Source organism: Micropterus salmoides, unplaced genomic scaffold, assembly GCF_014851395.1.
Source record: "Micropterus salmoides isolate LMB-PRFRI ecotype aquatic unplaced genomic scaffold, ASM1485139v1 Ms_hic_scaffold_4, whole genome shotgun sequence".
NCBI classification, from domain to species: Eukaryota; Metazoa; Chordata; class Actinopteri; order Centrarchiformes; family Centrarchidae; genus Micropterus; species Micropterus salmoides.
In genome coordinates, this window is record NW_024043372.1 from 39955213 (window position 1) to 39978099 (window position 22887).

General features: G+C 43.1%; 1 protein-coding gene across 1 annotated transcript in view; it reads right to left on the bottom strand.

The window, feature by feature from the left end:
- Window positions 1–22887, bottom strand: part of LOC119886874 (dihydropyridine-sensitive L-type skeletal muscle calcium channel subunit alpha-1-like) — a 144395-nt gene that overhangs the window by 108965 nt on the left and 12543 nt on the right. Inside the window, exons 4-6 of the mRNA XM_038697844.1 lie at window positions 7806–7945; window positions 7489–7641; window positions 4313–4518 (exon numbers count right to left, since the gene is read on the bottom strand). Of these exons, the coding sequence (XP_038553772.1) occupies window positions 4313–4518; window positions 7489–7641; window positions 7806–7945 (499 nt within the window). The remainder of the gene's footprint in view (window positions 1–4312; window positions 4519–7488; window positions 7642–7805; window positions 7946–22887) is intronic.

The window sequence follows — 22887 nt, forward strand, 5'->3', positions numbered from 1 at the left end:
GCCATCAGTGCTCGCACACGCCGACAGCGGTGCCGCGGTCAGCGGGCAACTGGTGCCTCATTATGGCTCTGGGCAGGTGAGTTGTGCTTGGTGAATGATGTGTATGGTGCTGCAAACTTTCTCATGGTGGGAGAATGAGCCCATCAGCCTGTCAAAAGCAGGTTTAAGATGAAAGAGCAAATCTTGGATGTAGAAAACATCTTGCAGATATCAAATGCCAGAGTTAATGAATTGAGAAAGGCCCTATAGATGTGAAGTGTACATGTGAGATCGTGACCACGTTCTGTCAAAAGTCGGATATCAGGTGATCTAACCTAAAAGTGTAATATCGGATGTAGACAAAATGTTCTCGTCCTACAGATCTACTATAGCACGTGATATGTCCTGTTACCATTTGTACATAGGTTATAGACAAATGTCTGTGTATTGCCGCAGGTGTGGGCCGTTTAAGATTAAAATACAGTGAGTTTATTTTTTAAATAAGTTTGATCTTCAGGTAAACACATGTGAATTATTATTATTATAATATACACTCTAATCATAAAGGATTATTAGGAACACCATACTAATACTGTGTTTGACCCCCTTTCGCCTTCAGAACTGCCTTAATTCTACGTGGCATTGATTCAACAAGGTGCTGAAAGCATTCTTTAGAAATGTTGGACCATATTGATAGGATAGCATCTTGCAGTTGATGGAGATTTGTGGGATGCACATCCAGGGCACGAAGCTCCCACCACATCCCAAAGATGCTCTATTGGGTTGAGATTTGGTGACTGTGGGGGCCATTTTAGTACAGTGAACTCATTGTCATGTTTGAAATGATTGGAGCTTTGTGACATGGTGCGTTATCCTGCTGGAAGTAGCCATCAGAGGATGGGTACATGGTGGCCATAAAGGGATGGACATGGTCAGAAACAATGCTCAGGTAGGCCGTGGCATTTAAACGATGCCCAATTGGCACTAAGGGGCCTAAAGTGTGCCAAGAAAACATCCCCCACACCATTACACCATTACCACCAGCCTGCACAGTGGTAACAAGGCATGATGGATCCATGTTCTCATTCTGTTTAGGCCAAATTCTGACTCTACCATCTGAATGTCTCAACAGAAATCGAGACTCATCAGACCAGGCAACATTTTTCCAGTCTTCAACTGTTCAATTTGGTGAGCTCTTGCAAATTGTAGCCTCTTTTCCTATTTGTAGTGGAGATGAGTGGTACCCGGTGGGGTCTTCTGCTTCTGCTTCACAAATGCTTTGCTGCATACCTCGGTTGTAAAAGTGGTTATTTCAGTCAAAGTTGCTCTTCTATCAGCTTGAATCAGTCGGCCCATTCTCCTCTGACCTCTAGCATCAACAAGGCATTTTCGCCCACAGGACTGCCGCATACTGGATGTTTTTCCCTTTTCACACCATTCTTTGTAAACCCTAGAAATGGTTGTGCGTGAAAATCCCAGTAACTGAGCAGATTGTGAAATACTCAGACGGCCCGTCTGGCACCAACAACCATGCCGCGCTCAAAATTGCTTAAATCACCTTTCTTTCCCATTCTGACATTCAGTTTGGAGTTCAGGAGATTGTCTTGACCAGGACCACAGCCCTAAATGCATTGAAGCAACTGCCATGTGATTGGTTGATTAGATAATTGCATTAATGAGAAATTGAACAGGTGTTCCTAATAATCCTTTAGGTGAGTGTAGGTTGTAACACATCTTGGGTCGTGGATCACATCGTGGATTCTGAAATCAAATGGTGTTATTTAAATCTATCCTTTATTTTAAAGTTTGTTTGGTGACATGCCCCGACTAGTCTGCAGTTCATGTGCATCGCTTTTTACATCGTTTATAAAAAAAAATTTCCCCACCAGAGATGCCTCGATGCGAAGGGGGGGGGGGGAGGGTTGAGGTAATAAAAGGTCATAAATAAGACGGATGTGTGAAAATAGGTGTATAAGAGGGGATAAAGACGTCCCTGCAAGGCTTCACTTTTTAGTCGGAACCTCTGATGCAGTTTGCTGTGGCTGCTGTTTCACTTCAGATCCTATCCAAGATGTCTCGTATTCAGAGTAGAATCAAAAATCTATTGATCGACTCCAGACTGTCCAGAACTCAGCTGCCAGGCTTTTAACCAGAACAAAGAAATATGACCACATTAGTCCTATTTTAGCTTCATTACACTGGCTCCCAGTATATTTTAGAATTGACTTTAAAATTTTGATCACTTTTAAAGCTCTTCATGGCCTCTCGCCTTGTTATATTTTTCTGAACTTTTAGTCCCATACACACCAGCACGTACCTTGAGATCCTTTGGCAGAGGTCTGTTGTCTGTTCCAGAGTCTCGACTGAAAACTAAAGGGGACAGAGCGTTTGCTGTCAGGGCCCCGAGGCTCTGGAACAGCCTGCCGGAGGAAATCAGGTCGGCTGAGTCAGTGAAATCATGTATTGTTTTTGTATTATTGTGTTTTGTGTATTTTTGTCTTTACACTTGTTAAAGCACTTAGTAACTTTTGAAAAGTGCTCTACAAATAAAGGTTATTATTATTATTTTGTTATGTCTTCTGTTCCGTCAAAGAGCACACCCCGGGGCGTCGGGGACGCTGTGGGGTTGGTGTTTGCCTTGCCTTGTTCTTGCTCCCTTGTTCTTGCTCCTTGGGGAGCTCCCCAGCATGGTTGGGGCATGGCTGTCCCCTGGACATGTGGTCTCGGGTACTTTGCACTTTGGGGGGTCGCGGGGTGTCCTGGCTACTGGGGGTGGGGGTCTCTGGGCACCTCACAGGTTGTTTCGGTTGCAATTCGGGAGGTTGCGGTGCGATTGTAAGGCGATTGTTGATGCATCTTGATGCATTATTTTTTTCTGTGCAGGGTTTCTGGATGGCTGCTGGGCATTGGAGTCCAGGGGAGGCATCTCCGGTTCGGCATGGAGGGACTAGTTTGTGTCCCTGGTTTGCTTCGTTGGCCTCAGGTCCATGGTCCCTCATTTCTTTGACAGGCGGTTGTCGGACTCCCTTGGAGACTGAGGCATAAAGTTAGTTTTCGGGATGTGCAGTGTGTGTGTGCGGAGCTGTGCACTGGTTTTGTTCTGGACTTGTGCCTGGTGTTCTCGGCCCTTGATGGGTGGGTGGGTTGGTGGTGGCATGCAGCTGAGCTAGTTGATTTTGCTTCGTTGCTAGTTTGGCTGGCATTGCATGGCGACTGGAGGGCATGCTGTGCATGGGAGATGTTCGCTGGTTTCCGGCGGTTGGGGGATGGCGGACTTTTATTGGCGGGTGCACGGTGACCTGCACGGTGCATTTGCTGCCGGGCTGGGACTTGCTGCTGGTGTTTCTCTAAGCTGGCTTTCGCCGTCGTGTTCTGCCGCCCTCTCTTGTTCGCTCAGCTCGAGATTAACGGGGGCTGCCAGGCGTTGGGTGTTGCTGTACTCGCACGGTGTGCGGGTTGAGGTCTTTGCTTGCGCATTGATGTTGATGATTGTGTGGCGTTTTGGTGGTTTGGTTGTTTGGTGTTGGTTGTCTATGTTATGTGTGTGCCGTGGTCGGTTTGGGTGCTGCGCTTCCGTGGGTTCCGCCTTTTGCGTTCCGTCGGCATTGCGTTGTCGATTGGCATTTGGATGGTTGATTTTTTGGCGTTTGTTGATCAGGTCGAGGTCTTCCGCGTTTGCGTTGCGGTGCGTCTGGGAGAATTTCTTTTTCTCCCACTGAGATTCTTGCCTGCCTGTCGCTGGGAGCGGTGCAGTGTCCCACTCTCACTAACAACTACAGTCTGTAACAAACTTATGCACACACACATATACACACATACACACTCAGATACATTCACCTACACACACACAGACACACACACATACAGACAGACATATAGACACACGCACAAAACAAATTTAGGTTGTCCCTGGTTGTCACAGGTAGAATTATTATATAAATAATGTAAGCTAGCTGCAACTTCAACTAACATTAAGCTATTGCTGGATTTAATATTTGCTAATTTGGGGAAAAGCGAACTAGAAAGACATTTAACTAATAATTCATGAACACACTTATCATCATGACTGCTATCTTACCAAAGACAGAAAAAAATCCTACTCCAGTAAGTAAACGTGTCCCCCAAAATGTTGGTACACAAAAGCGCTTCCCTTCGCATTTTCTTCGGCGCATCGTTTATTTTTAACCACGAATGCACACCTGCGCACCAGTTATGTGCACCCCTGTATATAACTTTTCTACTGAAGATCTCTGGTGCACTGGGATGGAAAATGTGACTACAGATGTAACTTGAGTATGAACCAGTTTGCTTTTATACTAGACTAATAACGTACCCAGTAGAGGACATCGGTCCAGCCTTGTGTGGTGATACACTGGTAGACAGTCAGCATGGAAAAGCCCAGGTTGTCAAAGTGGGTGATTCCTTGGTTCGGGCCAGGCCAGCCAGCTCGACACTCTGTGCCATTGATGGTACAGCGGCGACCATTTCCTGCTTGGGCACATGGAGCCGGCTTTTCCTTCTCCACCGTAGCAATGATGTCTGAAGGCCAGAGCAGGAATGTTACGGTTAGTACTGATCTCTGTATGTGGAGAAATGTAAAGCTATGTGACCTTTTCCCTCCAAGTGCCACTACACAAACCCACACAGTACTCTTTGTCTCAAATGAAAAAGTTTTTTTTTTTTATTGAACCCTTAAGAAACCTCACTGTGATGGAGCTGAATGGGAAAATGTAAAAGGTGACACGAAGCTTACATCTTAACCATAACAGATGATGTTCTTACACATTCTTTTCTGTCAATATAATTGCGTTATTACAATCCGTCAACTTCAGCAAATGTTTTACCATATGCTGACCTGATACCTAATACATGTAACACACGTTTGCTCATATAGTATGAACGATATTGTAGAGCTCACAAACAGCACTGGGCTGTGGTGAGCATCAGTGATCAAAGCCAAGTTGCCAGCTACACCCTGTATGCCAACGAGACAGCTACATATCAAGCAAACAGCTTCTGCATCTCTTCATCTAAGCCCGTCAGCAGTGGAATCTTTACCTCACAAACCACAATGGATTTCCTAAAATACAGAGCTGGCTTTGTTTTTTTAGTCCATCATTAATAAGATTGATAAAGATTAATAAGATACTGTGTTGTGTCGGACATGTAAGGAAATTTACTTTTTGTTTCAAAACAACTTCTTCACTACAGTATAAAATCTGCTCATTTTATACACTGCTCAAAAAAATAATGGGAACACTTAAACAACACAATGTAACTCCAAGTCAATCGCACTTCTGTGAAATCAAACTGTCCACTTAGGAAGCAACACTGATTGACAATCAATTTCACATGCTGTTGTGCAAATGGAATAGACAACAGGTGGAAATTATAGGCAATTAGCAAGACACCCCCAATAAAGGAGTGGTTCTGCAGGTGGTGACCACAGACCACTTCTCAGTTCCTATGCTTCCTGGCTGATGTTATGGTCACTTTTGAATGCTGGCGGTGCTTTCACTCTAGTGGTAGCATGAGACGGAGTCTACAACCCACACAAGTGGCTCAGGTAGTGCAGCTCATCCAGGATGGCATATCAATGCAAGCTGTGGCAAGAAGGTTTGCTGTGTCTGTCAGCGTAGTGTCCAGAGCACGGAGGCGCTACCAGGAGACAGGCCAGTACATCAGGAGACGTGGAGGAGGCCATAGGAGGGCAACAATCCAGCAGCAGGACTGCTACCTCCGCCTTTGTGCAAGGAGGAGCACTGCCAGAGCCCTGCAAAATGACCTCCAGCAGGCCACAAATGTGCATGTGTCTGCTCAAACGGTCAGAAACAGACTCCATGACGGTGGTATGAGGGCCCAACGTCCACAGGTGGGGGTTGTGCTTACAGCTCAACACGTGGAGGACGTTTGGCATTTGCCAGAGAACACCAAGATTGGCAAATTCGATGTGATGTGATGTCTTCTGCAACATCCTCCAGTATGACCAGTTTGGCGGTGGGTCAGTAATGGTGTGGGGTGGCATTTCTTTGGGGGGCCGCACAGCCCTCCATGTGCTCGCCAGAGGTAGCCTGACTGCCATCAGGTACCGAGATGAGATCCTCAGAGCCCTTGTGAGACCATATGCTGGTGCGGTTGGCCCTGGGTTCCTCCTAATGCAACACAATGCTAGACCTCATGTAGCTGGAGTGTGTCAGTAGTTCCTGCAAGAGGAAGGCATTGATGCTATGGACTGGCCTGCCCGTTCCCCAGACCTGAATCCAACTGAGCACATCTGGGACATCATGTCTCACTCCATCCACCAACGCCACGTTGCACCACAGCCTGTCCAGGAGTGGAGGATGCTTTAGTCCAGGTCTGGGAGGAGATCCCCCAGGAGACCATCCGCCACCTCATCAGGAGCATGCCCAGGCGTTGTAGGGAGGTCATACAGGCACGTGGAGGCCACACACACTACTGAGCCTCATTTTGACTTGTTTTAAGGACAGTACATCAAAGTTGGATCGGCCTGTAGTGTGGTTTTCCACTTTGATTTTGAGTGTGACTCCAAATCCAGACCTCCATGGGTTGATAAATTTGATTTCTATTGATAATTTTTGTGTGATTTTGTTTTCAGCACATTCAACTATGTAAAGAAAGGAGTATTTAATGAGATTATTTCATTCATTCAGATCTAGGATGTCTTATTTTAGTGTTCCCTTCATTTTTTTGAACAGTGTATATTATATATAGAGTTAATATTGTCAGAACTTGCAGTCCAATAAAAGCCAACACCTGCCATCACATTAAGGATTCTGTTTGTTCTTACTGACCGTGAAGAGCAAAGCTTTCTAAAAGCCTTTTCAATGGGAGTGATGGGAGATGAAATCAGCAGTCTGTGTTCTGTGCAAATATGGATCCAACTGGATCTAATATGAGGCTTCAGACAGTTAAACAAATCAGAATTCAAGAGGATTTCTTTACAGTCTTGTTATTACCAAATGTTAATGTTCTGTATAGTGCCTTTCTAGTCTTTATGACCACTTAAACCGCTTTTACACAACATTTACACACTGATGGAACAGTCTTCGGGGGTAGTTCAGGGTTTTAGTATCAATGACACTTTGACATGCAGCCCGGAGGATGCAGGGGATTGAACCGTCAATCTTCCAATCAATGGGCAACCCACTCTATCTGCTGAACCACAGCTGCCCACATTGTGTTACTATCCCTCTGCCACATCTCAGCAACTAATCACTGTCTACAGCAAGATGCACAAAGCAGAGTTTCATACTAAAAACATAGATACTTTAATTGTCTGATTGAACTGCTGCTGAAGCCTCTAGTAAGCTCCAGCAGAAGTTTATTCAATAAATATGTTTAAGACTGTGGATCTTATATAGGTAATGTATATATTATACAAGCCAATATATGATCTGGTAAAAAAGGATAGTGTTGGCTCCAATACCAACCCACCAATCACACTGGGGCATCCCTGATATTATTACCCTGTGGTGCTGCATACTGTACTTGTTCCTGTGTAGTAGCAGGTCTTGTGCATTTTGCACTTGAAGAGCTCCAGTCCCATTATGGAGTAAATGGTGACCATGAAAAGGACCAGCAGGGTAATGTGAAAAAGAGGCAGCATGGACTTCAGGATGGAGTTCATCACCACTTGCAGGCCTGCGGGGGAAACAGACTGAATCACAATGTGTTTTCTCTCTCTCACACCTATGGTTGATAACTGTTAGTGAAATAAGCTAATGCCACATGACTGTAGAACATTTACTACTAATAATTTAACTGTGCAAAGTATCCGATTCATCAGATTCATTCAGTTGACTTACTGGGGACTCCAGAGACCAGTCTGAGCGGGCGGAGGACTCTGAACGCCCGCAGAGCTTTCATATCGAAGCCACCTTTTTCTCCTACCGGAGCCTCCACTCCACTGATGTGGTTGATAGCATCCATAGCCACAGTGAACAGGCTGGAGAGATAGAAACAGAACCTGTGATGTCTTCTCTGATACTGGGATGTGAGATGGTGCCCAAATGGTTAAGAACTTTCAAAGAATGGCACAGGTGGATCAGATTCATTCATGCCGAGTTTATATTTGAACAGAGAAATTGGTGTACTGTCTGAATAATAAGTTATAAGTTATAGGGTTTTTCATAATTGATGACCACTGTGTTTAGTCAGACTTCCCTTTTACACACTGACTGCACATGAACCATTTCTATTGTTTATCAAATCATTTTAACAATTAACTCATTCATTATCTAATTATCCAGATCATGATTTGAACAATGTGTAGAAATAATTCAGTAGCCAAACTGTTTTAGGAAAAACGTATTCTTAGCGTCTCATGTGGAAATGACTCAGAGGGTGTCAATTTGTGGTGTGAGTGTATGGATGAGCAGGTTGGTGGACCCAAATGCAGGACACGAAGGCTGACTGATTCAGTTCAGTGATTTATTAAACAAACAAAAGGGGAGCACACTTACAACAGAGTGGCTGAGTCCATAATCCAAAATAATAATAGTCAAAGCAAAAAAGGCAATCCAACAGAAAATCCAAAATGGGTATAATCCAAAATCCAAGGAACTAACAAGGAACAGGCCGAGACAGAGCATGACAAGCTACAAACCACAACAATGACCAGACAAAGACTGAGGTGACAGAGATGAGACTAACAAGACACAGGCGGACAGAGGGACAGCAGGGGAAAATAGATACTAACAGGTTGCAAAACACCAGACAAGAATCTAACTGGAACTCAAAAACACAGAACAGACAAGACAGACCAAGTAACTGAGAAACACAGGAAACTCCACAAGACAGAACAGACTAAGATAACTGAATAGAACAGAACAGGCTAACACAGAATTATAAAAAAACAAATGAACAACAAATCAGGCAAAGAACACAATTAACACTTAGCAGACAGACAGACAGACAGAAACCAAGCATGAAAGAAACATCAGATAATAACAGAATGAGACAGGAACTAAGACAGGCACAGATCAACACCAAACTAAACAGGAAACAGACACTAAAGGCACAGAGTAGACTACAAACTAATAATACAGATAGACTACAACATAACAGAGAAAACAGACAAAAGAAACACAGAACAAACTTAAATCAAACAGGCAGTGTAACTAACTAACAAACACCGGTCATACTGAACACAAGACAACAGACACGTCACGATCCTGTCCTGAGCTTGTCTGGGTTATATTATTTTGGCCATGCCTTCTCTGTGTTTTGATTTTGGTTTCTCTGTGTCTGGGTTTTGGGTTTCAGTCCTGTCTGTCTGTGGTCTGGTATCCAGTCTTCTTCTTGTTCTGTGTGGTGATTCTGGTCTGATCTGTCCTGTTATCTCGGTGTCTGCCTTAGTACTTGTTTAGTTCTGTTCCTGTCTCTCATGTGTTAGTTCTGTACCATTGTGCTTGGGTTCTGTCTGTTTGCTAGGTGTCAATTTATATTCTCTGCCAGTTTCATTTATTAATCTGATTTTGATCATTTTGCTTTAGTCTCTGTGTTGCCTTTATTATTTTATTCATCCGCATCTTTAATTACTTCATATCTGTCTTGTCTCGTACCTTAGTTCCTAGTTTGGTGTCTTAGTTCTTAGTCCTGTACCTTAGTTCCTGCACCTTAGTTCATGTCTTAAGGGTTTACTCCTGGTCTGTGTACTCTCTCTGTGTTGTTTTACCCATGTCTGCTCTGAGTTCTGTTTAAATCTTAGCTTCTGTCTGTGTTCTTTTTATTAGCGTATTCGTGATCTGTCTGCTTGTGTCTGGATTAGTTTGTTGTTTTTATTATTCTGATCTGTTACTACTTACTTTGATATGGTCCATGTTTAGTGTTCTTCTACTTGTGTTATGTCTGTTCCCCTCCAGTTTATCCCAGCACTACTTAGATGTTTTAAGTGTCAAAGAATGGGACACACTGCTGGACAATGTAAAGGAAAACAACAATGTGCTAGATGTGGAGGTGAACATGAATATGGAAAATGTGGCCAGGATACAAAAGTGAAATGCTGTGATTGCTTTTGGAGGATGCCCTGTTCAAATGCAAGCTAGAGAGGTACAGAAATATAAAGTAACTAATCAGGTATCTTGTGCTGATGCAGCAAAAAAAAGTGAAGGAAAGTGATCCAGTGCTACACAAGTAGTAAATAGAGCCCAAGAGTCTGAGAACAGTAATTGACGTTTCATCTCCAAAACCAAGTCAGAGGCAAACAGAAATAAATCCATGGATAAAGGATATTAATGAAGATGCGCTGATTGTGGGTAAAACCAACTTTGTTGCTTTCATCTGTAAGACTGTAAATGTGGCAATACAGCAGAAGAAAAAAAGTGACAGAATCAAGACAATTGTAGAGGCAGCCACAGAGATACTGGGGATCACGGATGTTACAGCTGAACTGATTCATGAGATGTTGAACCCGACTAATTATGATGGAGTGTCTCATGGTGATTAGCCTCATTATGGTATTTCATATCCTCCACTGGAATGCCAGAAGTTTAATTGCAAATGGACAAGAGTTCAAGAAGGCTGCAACTGATCTGGAAGTTGATATTATGTGTATACAAGAAACTTTGTTAAGACCACATTTGGATTTTGTCCTACCAGGTTACAACTTGGTTAGATGTGACAGAATTGGAAAACAAGGTGGAGGATGTGTAACATTTATTAAGGATACTTTAGCATATAGAAGGGTAACTGTTCCAAATGAGTATGAATCTGTAGTAGTAGAAATGTGTACTCCCAGAGGAAATATCAAAGTAGTCAATTTTTATAATCCGTGCAAGAAATTATTAATGCAAACATTCCATGAGATCTTAGAAAGTGTTGAGTTTGGATTGTGGTTTGATGAGAAATGTGTATGGAGGAATCATGTTAAACAGGTTGAAACAAAATGTAAAAAGGTACTGAATCTCATGAGGTCAGTTTCTGGTTACCAATGGGGAGCAGATAAACAATCACTGCTAGATATTTATAGGGCCTTAATACGATCGTGTATTGATTATGGATGTATGGTATATGGAGCAGCAGCCAAGAGTATTTTAGGAAAACTAGACAGAATACAGTTCAGAGCTCTAAGACTCAGTTTAGGTGCAGTGAAAACAACCCCTACTAATGCACTGCTGGTAGAAGCTGATGAATTGCCATTATATTTGAGACGTTATCTTTAGCATATTGGGTCAAGTTAAAAGGATCTGGAGAGGAACAACCTGCTGCAAAGGTTCTGTGTGACTTTTGGGAATATACACAACAACTGAAAGGTAAAGGATTTGGCTGGAATATTAATGCAGTAGCAGAAGAATACCGATTAAATAACACAGAATACGGACCAATTACTGTATGGGGTAATGCTCCTCTGTGGATATTTCCATTATTTCATTGAAATATGTACAATAATGCTGAGAATACAAAGAGCTCGAGGTGATGTGCAATTTGTCTGGGTCCCTGCTCATGTTGGTGTTGATGGAAATGAGAAAGCAGATGAGATTGCAAAGACAGCGTTGAAATTAAAAGATGATGAAATAATGCAAGTTCCCTTTGGAAAAGCAGAGGCCAAATCATTAATTAGAAAAGCAGTAAATGACATATGGCAGAAGAAGTGGGACACAGACACTAAAGGGAGACACTATTACAGCATACAGAAATCAATTAAGGTGAAGGGTTTCAAAGGGAAATGTAGAAGAGATGAAGTGGCTTTTTCAAGATTAAGGCTTGGACATACTGGGTTAAAATCAACGCTTCATTTAATGGCAAAATGTGTGTCTGATAAATGTGAGGTTTGTAATGTTCCTGAAAATGTTGAGCATGTCATCATGAAGTGTAATAAATAGAATTCTGAGAGAAACATCTTATGTGACAAGAATTCAATTCAATTCAATTCAATTTTATTTATATAGCGCCAAATCACAACAACAGTTATCTCACAGCGCTTTTCATAAAAGAGCAGGTCTAGACCGTACTCTGTGATGTTATTTACAGAAGCCCAACAGTTCCCACCAAGAGCAAGCACTAGGCGACAGAGGCAAGGAAAAACTTCCTTTTAAGAGGCAGAAACCTCGAGCAGAACCATGGCTCAGGGTGGGCGGCCATCTGCCTCGACCGGTTGGGGTGAGAGAGAGAGAGAGAGAGAGAGAGATGTAAGGAGAGAGAGAGAGAGATGTAAGGAGAGAGAGATGTAAGGAGAGAGAGAGAGGGGAGGGAGGCAGCCTACACAATATACACACAGAGGTACACACAGTGAAGGTAATGTTGCTATAGACTAAATGAAAAATGGTACAGATATTTATAGTAGTGTTAATGGTAACCATCGTAATGTTAATGATTATAATAACAATAATAACAATAAGACTAGCAACAATAGTCGTTGCAGCAGAGGGTGTCGAGCAGGAACACGGGGGCAGCAGGTGACCCACAGCCACAGATCCAGACTCCACAGCTCCAGAGCCAGAAAACCTGCAGGAAGTGATAGGAGAGAGGAGAGAGACGAGAAAGCACAAGACTACCAGAAAGGGGAGAAGTTGTGTTAGTAACATGCAATAATGGGATAAGGTTGCATACAGAGGGAGAGAAAGTAGAGGAGAGAGGAGCTCAGTGCATCATGGGAAATCCCCCGGCAGTCTAGGCCTATAGCAGCATAACTAAGGGATGGTTCAGGACTACCTGAGCCAGCCCTAACTATAAGCTTTATCAAAGAGGAAAGTCTTAAGCCTACTCTTAAATGTGGAGATGGTGTCTGCCTCCTGAACCCAAACTGGAACCTGGTTCCACAGGAGAGGAGCTTGATAGCTGAACGCTCTGGCTCCTAGTCTACTTTTGGAGACTCTAGGAACCACAAGTAACCATGCATTCTGGGAGCGCAGTGCTCTGGTGGGGTAGTAAGGTACTATGAGCTCTTTAAGATAAGATGGTGCCTGACCATTAAGAGCTTTGTAGGTAAGAAGAATGATTTTTATTCTTTATAATTAGGACGGGGATGGAATTTAGAAGGGATTTTAGGGATGAGTGAGGAAACAAGGGAGTGCTGCAAAGCTCTCTTTAATTTTCTCTTCAATCTACAGGATTAGATCATAACATATAGCCTTTTTGTTTGTTTGTTTGATTTAATTTTGTTTTGTTTGTTTTGTTTTTTTGAGTTTTGTTTTCTATTTATTTATTTACCTTTTGGTTCACTGAACCTGTAACCTGAAGTACTAAAACCTTGATATTACACACTCCGGTACAGTAGGTGGCGGTATGCACCTTAACAAGTTGGTTGCGACCTGCCATAAAACCCAGAGAAGAAGAAGAAGAAGCAGTCCCCGTCCAGTCATTGTAGTGTTCATACACTGTCATGTCGTTTGGAAGAGCTGGCTGGCTGGCTGGCTGGCTGGCTGGCTGGCTGGCGCTGTACAACCCTTCTGTCATTGTGGATGTTCTAGTCGACTGCCTGTAAGCCTGAGAACCTGTTTTGTTTGGATTAAAATCCCCTGAACCAAATCTCTGCTCTGATGTTTTGCGTATGGGCTCTCAGTCCTGATTTGCACTCGTTCTGTGGACCCTGACACAGACAGACACTGAAAACCAAAGCACAGACCAAATAACATACTAATTAAACAAAACTGACTAAATAGAGTAGACAGGCACACTGTGTGACAGAAGGATAGTTCAAATGTGTTCATTAGTGAAAGACAAGACACTCTCTTTCTCTACCCGACTATTACACTGTGTTATGATATGGAATGCTCAAAAAAGGAATAACTAAATAATAATAATAAATATTTTTATGACAAATGATGAAATGAACAACCTTTTGTAAATCACAGTCAGTACAGATCCAATCACTGAGGAAATCTAAAACTAGGGAGCAACATTACAGAGTTGGTTTTGTTACCAACTGGTTTTGTTACCAACTGGTAACAAAATCTGGTCACTAACAGAGTTCTAAAAATGTGCAGTATCAGTCTGATAAAAGAGTCTCGTAAGAGATCCGTCCTGGCTCCCCTGAGCAGAAATAAGAGCAGTGGCGCATCCTCCATAATGGCAGCCAGATTGATTTGTATTACATGGGGAGCGAGGAATAATCACACAGGGAATTGGGATGCACCCCTTCTCTACAGATTTACACGTCAGTTATTAGTCATTGAAAGAGAAACTCTTCAATCTCCAGTACTTTTTGATTAGCCAATGTAAGTGAAAGTTTTCACACTAGCCTGCCTAACTCCTGGTATGAAGTTATGCTGTTGACGTGACATTGGGACTGGAACTTGGGACTTGTGCGCTGACTCATCAGAGTCATAAAGGGCCAGATTTACTAAAATTCCGCATAAAGAGCAGTAAATTGCGTGTGCATTCTAAAATATTGCACGTGCAATTGTAGTACCTGTTATGGGTAAACACAATGGAGGTGGCAGTATTTAAATGAGGGTTTTGCGTGTTTTAATGGTTTCTGCCATGGAGAGTCGGGAGGGAAAGCAGCCACTGCATAAAAACCTTGGTTTATTTCATTCAGTGGGTCCCGATTATGTGGAAACCCTATATGCACCTGTCCATCCTAAGTACTTGGGAGAGCACACCGGAAAAACTGCTTTGGGAAACCCCAGCAGAAACAGATACAGTATGCTGGAATGACCCAGACGCTAGGAAATGTCAGCAGATCGTGCTTCATTCAGCCAAAGGGAACGACCACTGACCGTCCACAGCGTGCCTGGTCACTCTGTGATCTCCTGTCCCTGGCCCTGTACACGCCAACGCCCCCACCCTTCTCCGATACCTACAATGGGTTTTGTCGCTAGTACAACCGACTCGCTGTGAACACTTTGTGATCGTTCCCTCTGGCTGGATGAATTTTACGTGTGATCCATGCACTACTGCATCAGGGGGCTCTCCACAGCACTACGCAACTTTCAAAATTCTTTTTTGTTTAGTTTTTTTTAAACCTGTCCTGCCCAGCAGCCTGGTACAGAGTATGATGAGCTGGATACCATATTGTGCCAGACAGATTTTACTTTAACAAGAGAGTGTTAATATCCTCCTTTGTCTGTTTTTTAATTTTGTATTTATTTATTTAATTATGTATTGATTTGTCACCGGGCCGGACAGGGGGGGCAGACATGGGGATGGGGGGGGGGGGGGCACAAACAGACAGCACAGAGAAAGGACAAGACCTGTAAGAGAAGGGGGATGGAAGATGGGGACAACAGGGAATAGCAGAGGGAAACACCAATTGCAGAAAGCAACGAAACCTGCAACAGAACAGAGAGGGGGCTTAGGGAGGAGAAAAACAACAACAAACACAAACAAAAACAATAAAAATAATAATAGTAAAAGACAACCAGCTGAACAGCAGCAATAAACAGCTGACATAGTAAGACAACTAAGAGAAAAATGAAAACAAGAAACAGTCCAGCACACTAAATAAGCAACACAGCACAGCCACGAGAGCTGGAATAATAATTAATTTAAATAAGTAACTGAAAGAAAAGCATCAGGAATAATTCTACCAGGGACAACCTAAATTTGCCACGCAATCATCAACATCAATGCACAAGTGACGAGCCCAACGGCGACACCCAATGCCCAGCATCCCCCTGCGAATCCCGCGTGCGAGGTCGGGCAAACGAGAGAGAGAGAGAGAGTGGAAGAACACGACAGCGAAAGCCAGCGGAGAGAAACACCAGCCTGGCAGCAAACGCACCGCGCAGGTCACCGGGCACTCGCCAATAAAAGTCCGCCGTCCCCCCAACCGCTGGAAAAACTAAGGCCGCCCACACCAGCCAACATCCCCCATGCACAGCACGCCCTCAGGCCGCTGTGCAACACCAGCCAAACCAGCAACGAGGCAAAATCAACCAGCTCAGCTGCATACCACCACCAACCCACCCACCCGTCAAGGGCCGACAGAGAAATGGGGAAGCATGGATCTGAGGCTAACGAAGCAAACCAGGGACGCCAGCTGGTCCCTCCAACGAGGAAATGCCTCCCCCGGACTCCAATGCACAAACTAAATGCCCAGCAGCCATCCAGAGACCCTGCACAGGGAAAAAGCACAATGCATCAAGATGTATCGACAATTGCCCTACAATCCCACTACAGTCCTCCAAACCCCAACCGGATCAACCCCCACCCCCAGAAGCCAGGGCACACCCCCCAAAGCGCAAAGGACCCCAGACCGCATGTCCCGGGGGAAGCTGTACCCCACCCCGAGGAAGAACAGCAGAAAGCCGTGCCGGGAAGCTCCCCGCCACCAGGGAGTGATAACGTGGGAGAACCACGCCAACAGTCCCCCAGCCCAGCCAGAGGTATCCCTCCCCAGAGTGCAGGCAGAGCCAGCAGCCCCCAAGGCCGATCTCATCCCCAGACAGGGGCCCAGCCCCCCCAGTCAAGCACCCCCAAGGAGGAGCACCAAAACCTACCTCAACAACACTGGCCATGTGCCCTAGAGACTCCCAAATGCCCCCACTGTGAGAGAGTCAGCAGGGGGAAGCAGCGGGAGCCCCACCCCTGCCGAAGAGGGCCCAGGCGAGGAGAGGAGACAACTTCAGTGTGTGTGTTGTATCATTGTCAAAATTCTTCCATCCTAAGGAGATGTCAGGTCGTAAAAAAATTTGCTTTATTGGTATGAATGTTAATACAACAGTATTGCTAAAGCTTAAAGAAAAATACAAAAAATCCCAAACAATTCTATTGATATAGTCCATCGAATAAATAAAATAAAATAATTATATTTCTATACATTGGATATAGAATGATATTATCTAATATTGCTAATTTCTCTACGTCTTCTTTCGTTACAGCTGTGTCTCCTTCTTGCAAGGATAACAGCAGCGATCTCTGCGCAACACTTTGAGGTTTTCACCTTCCTTTCAAACGTATTAAATACAGATGCTGTTGCACTCACATGAAATTGCTTTTAGTCTTGTTAGATCAATTGCGTGTAGTAAGTAAAAGGTATTTGCATGTTACTGCATCGCTCTCTCTCTCCCTCTCTCTCCTTCACCCCAACCGGTCGAGGCAGATGGCCGCCCACCCTGAGCCATGGTTCTGCTCGAGGTTTCTGCCTCTTAAAAGGAAGTTTTTCCTTGCCTCTGTCGCCTAGTGCTTGCTCTTGGTGGGAACTGTTGGACTTCTGTAAATAGCATCACAGAGTACGGTCTAGACCTGCTCTTTTATGAAAAGCGCTGTAAGATAACTGTTGTTGCGATTTGGCGCTATATAAATAAAATTGAATTGAATTGAATTGAACCCTCCCATTACTTTGCACAATAAAACTGAAACGCCCCTAAATGCATATTCATTAAGGCAAAAGTAGTAATTGAACAACAGGTGCTATCTTGCACTTTTGAAAGACATCATTCTCCATGCACACCGTTAGTAGAAACAAAGTAATCCAAAACACAGGGAATATTCCAGACAACAGGGAATAAGAGCACAAGGCAGAACACTCAACATATGAAGAGGACACCACAAGGACTGAACACAACTGAGGCTAATATATACAGGGGCACACTACACAAATACAAGCAGGCAAGGCAATTAAACACAGGTGAGACACATGAGCAATCAAGGCAAACAGGAAACAAATCTAGACAAAAACACCAAACACCAAAATTACAAATTAAAACAGGGAGTAAGGCTACAGACAATACACAGGGATATATGTAACTAAATTCAACAGAAAAAAAAGAAGCAATGATCCTCTAACAAAACCTAAACAAGAACACAGAGGCAATGGGTAAAACAGAAAGGACAATAAACAAAATAACAGAACAACACCACACTGAAATCCAAGGTCGTGACACCTCTCTGGATGTCTCGCCAGAGGTCGCTGATGTTAGCGGAGTCCCACCAGAGGCCGACAAAGGTGAGACCACTTCAGGTGTCTAGGCAGAGGTCGAGGCTGAAGGCTAGGGCTCTCTGGAGGCAGAGCTGGAACGATGACCGGCGCCAAGCAGCTGTACAAGGAACCAGAGACAGAGCTGCTGGGCTGAGGATTGGCGACAGGGCAGCAGGACCCATGGACTGGACAGCAGAGCTGTAAACCATTGACTTGACACGTGGAGACGGAGTCGGCTAGACCTCCGACAGAGCCTTTGGCGCTGGTGTCAGTTGGAGCACTGACAAGGGACCAGGACCAGGCGTTGGTCGGACCGGCGACTGGAACCGTGGGGCAGGCCACCGATTGGACTATGGACTGGACCGCAGGGCTGAGGACTGGCGACCGGACAGCAGGGCTAGAGACCATGGACTGGACCCGAGGAGCTGGGATCGGCAGGACCACGGTCTGGACTCAGGGAGCAGGAGTCGGCTGGACCACCAACGGAGCTGATGGTTATTGGTCCACCAATAGGGACACAAGGACATTTATGACAACCACATGCTGCACTACAAGGATTCCCTCTCTGCAGCAAAAAGCAAATACTACACTCATCTGATATCATCTGATGAAGGGAACACTAGGGCCCACCTGCCAGCTTGACCCTCTCCCTACCCACCTAGTTTAAATCTGCCTACCCTCCCTCTCCTCTCTTATAACTAACATCATCCACTCCTGTCTTTTTTCTGCTCATGTCCCCTCCTCTCTCAAATCTGCTGCTATTACCCCTGTACTAAAGAAACCTGGTGCAAATCCCAACAACCTAAATAATTTCAGACCAATCTCCAACCTGCCATTTATCTCAAAAATCTTGGAAAAAACTGTTGCTGCGCAGGTCCATAATAATCTCATCAACAACCTCTATGAACAGTTTCAATCTGGTTTTCGGCCTCTCCACAGCACAGAAACAGCCCTAATCAAGGTCACCAATGACCTACTAATGGCTGCTGATTCAAGTCTTCTTACCATACTCATCCTTCTTGATTTAACTGCTGCCTTTGATACCATCTCTCACAATATCCTCCTGGACCATCTAGCCTCCATTGGTATCATCAACAAGTCACTGAACTGGTTCACATCATACCTGTCTGTCCAGACAATACACAAGGATATATGTAACTAAATACAACAGAAAAGAAGGAAGAAATTATCCACTAACAAAACCTAAACAATAACACAGAGGCAATGGGTAAAACAGAAAGGACAATAAACAAAATAGCAGAACAACACCACACTGAAATCCAAGGTCGTGACAACTTGTACAGCATGAGCCTCTGCAACCACTCAAGCCCTGCTGGCACAGTGCGAGTGGCCGCACAGCTTTCCAAAGGTAAACAGTATTTTACTTTAATTATTGCTGAGCTGGTTTGCAGGAAAAAGCATGAAGAGCCTGCTGTCTCCTGCTCTTCAAAATTTCTTTAAAACGGATCTGCAGAGGGAGGGAAATGCAGCATTAGAACAAGTACTGCCACCCAATGCCTCCCCTTCTCAGCCTTATCTTGGGTTTAACCTGAGAGATGAAGGATAAAATCCTGGTTCCATCATGCTCCCTATATATTCAAAAGTGTGTTGTTTTGGGGTTGTATCCAGGGCAAAAATCATTTTTCAGCCAGTGAGCACTGACAGAGCTCCAGCTTCAGTTTATGTTACTGTGAAACTCCTTTGGTAAACATCAGGTTTTGTTTGGGGGCATGTATGTTTGTTGGAGGGCAGGATCTGTCCCAGTGGCCTACCACTGTGACCACCACCAGCATGAGAACATTTTAGGGAGAACCTGTCGAAACATTTATGGTTTATGCAGTTATGATTGAATCGTCTTACTGCTACTCATTATATTACAGTTTTTACAACTGCTTACACGTTTTCAAAACTATGTCTCCTTTTTCAAAACTCTACACACAATTCCCAAAGCTGCTCACACAAAATGCAAAATGCCTCGTATGTCCTTCAAAATTCCATAAACACATCCCAAAATGAAGCACTTGCATCAGATGGCAAATACTTTTTGCACTATTTACACACTGTTGTTCTAATTCTAAAGCTCTTTTGTCTTTCATAGACTTATGTGTACATTTCCATACAAAGTTCTAGAGTGAAAGTAATCTGCTGAGAGGTGCTGAAAAGTACACTGTAAACATCAATGCAATGTTGAAAAACATTGAAAACATTACTGTTGTAACAGTAGCAAAGTGTTGTATAAATCAGCATACAAGAAAAGGAAACCATAAACATACATAAACCAAAAGTATACGTTTTACTTTTATTGTGAACCAATAATACTTATTTTAAAATACTGTACTGCTGAAATAACCATTAGATTGTTACATACCTGTTCTAATTTCTGAAGGTTCAAATTATGGACGCCACTGTAAAGCGACAACCTAGTTGGGCTGGACTCTCAGTCCAACTTCTCTCATTGTCAACCTGAAGTTGATCACATGATCAATAAGTGTGGCACTGGTCGTTGCCCTCTTGGCAGCGCATCACCGCATGTCACTCCCAGATAACCAAAAATGGGCAGAGGCGGGTCGTGGGTGAAGCTGAAGTGATGTGTTGCTGAAACCACTCCCGCCTAGCTCAACGTGCCCGAGCAAGATCACTCTAAGGAGCTAAAGCTTTTAGCTACTCTGCGTTAGCAGAGGTAGCTTCTAAACCCCCAGTGCTGTTTGGTGGAGGATGGAACCTGTGGCCATGTTGTTAGCAGTTTATGGTTTTTACAAGGCAACAGTCAAGGTAAGATACCTAAAAAATATTAAAATAACTAACTTATCTGTTAATGACATTACAATACAATGGCTTTTTAATATAGAAATTTGAATGCTTTTTAATATAGAAGTTTGGAAATGTTATTTTGTAACACAATTTTGTTGAGACCAACATTAACAGTTAACTTACATCTCAAACGAACAATTTGAAGCAAATCAATTAACCGTTTTTAAGTATAATGTTAGTTACGAGTCATTTATTTGGATGTCAACTGATTATATGTTACTTGACTTAAGTTAGCTTGTAAAACAATAGTCATGGCTTTTATCACGTTAATTATACCCCACACCACTATTTTGAGTAACGTTGCTGCTGTCGGCAGGGCTGTCCGTGATTATTGTCTGGAATAAGACACTTGAGAGAGAAAGGTAATGTTACTTTTTATATTTGTCATAAGATGTTTATTTATTATGACAAATGATCGGTTACTTGTTGAGGTTCTGTTGTCTCCACGTCTGCTACACACAGCTCAAACTGTAAGTAATATTACTAGTCTTGGCTACGGGACATTTGACAGCAGATATTAAATTGTCAGCCATAGAAGGACAACACAAAAACATTTAAAGACTGTCTCCTATGTTCCATTTTCTCCCACGAATGTGACATAATAGTGCTGTCAACATTAAAACACTGATGCCTCAGTGTTTTAATATTTAGAATATTAGAAATTAAAAAATATATTAGAAATTTTCCTCCCAGAGTCACACTGTGGATCAGATGGTGCCTGGTGCCAGAGAGCTGCAGAAACCTGGGAAGCCTCCTCCATTTGCTGTTACGTGGAAAGGCGTTCTCTCCCTCTCTTTACTTTGAGTTTTAAATATTGCCCATATTTGTGTTATAGGGCACTCCCTGTCTTTCCTGCTTACTTAAAAACTAATACTACTACTACTTTCTACCTTATGCTTTACAACAAATAAGGAGCCATACACCCAGTAACAGAGCCTGAAGTTTTTGAAGAGTGCCTTGCTTGCTGCTCTGCTATAAGTCTAGTTTAAACACAGACTAATGTGTGCACATCCAAACCATCCTGTGGGTAAGTGCTGAAACAAAGAATGATCTGCACAGAGTTTAAAATTATGAATCCCACTAGGTGGTATTTATTGTGATGTTGCAAACTCTGAGCTCTCAGAGCTGATCGAATGCACTAAATAGGTGTATCTATACAATGTAAACCACACAAGACCTTCTCAGAGGTCGCAATAAATTACACGTCGTACAGGGCTTCAAAACTATTCAGTGTGCAGATAATTCTTTGCTTTTCACAACAGAGTAACTTCTCAGTGAATGTAACATTTGTCTCTTAAAGAAATGTCAAATAAAACAGTATATAACATCAACCTTTCATTTTTTACTTTCTACTAACATATGTAAAATGTTAGCCTATAAATAACATCTTAATATTTTCATTTACAGCTCGTTAACTATAATATATTGTTGAGTTTAGATCACACCATTTACAATTAACATAGGAAACTGATGATGAATGAAGAATGTGATTTTATTTTATGTATAATTAGTCTTATCAATTTTATAACAAATTATTCCTAAACAAACACCAATATTAAAAGGTTACAACTGCAAAAGTAGTTTTGTATGACTTGAAATAAAAACCCAGTATCATAATTTCACATCAGTAGTGTTCAGGTGGTGAGTAAAAATAAAAGGCTGAGCAAAGCAGGAGCTGAAGAGCTGGGGCTGTTCTCTCCTGTAGAGCTGGACACAGCTAATCACATCTGGAGGGTTCTGCAATCAGCTCCTCTGGCACCTGTAAAGACAACAATTGGTAGACAGTTAAGCAGCTTCTTCCAAAGAGCCATAAAGCTACTGAACTCTGAGATCACCTCAGCATATTTAGATATTATTTGGCGAATTCTAATCCCCCAAACAAAATTAGAAGCGGCTTTCACGCCCTAACTAACCTGGCTTTATTAAACTCAGGAGCATCACCCTAGTTATAGCCCAGCTCCATGTCTTCACCACAGGTGCAGAGTTCTGCATGCCTGCAGAGAATAGCTTGCACCTCGCGGGAGATAACACTTATATGCTGACAAAAAAGGTGGATGTAAATCTGTGCAGGTAGCCTACAAAATCTGTCCTGCCAAATAATACATTCACCTCTTAAGCTCCTTTTCAGACACGTCGCTGCGCATGGTGATCAAATGTGGTTATCACCTCAGAGTGTTTGCTGAATCTCAAGGAATGCTACTTCTACTAAGTGTAATAATAAATTATTAATGAATCTAAACATTCTTAAATATGTACTTCAAATCAATCATCCC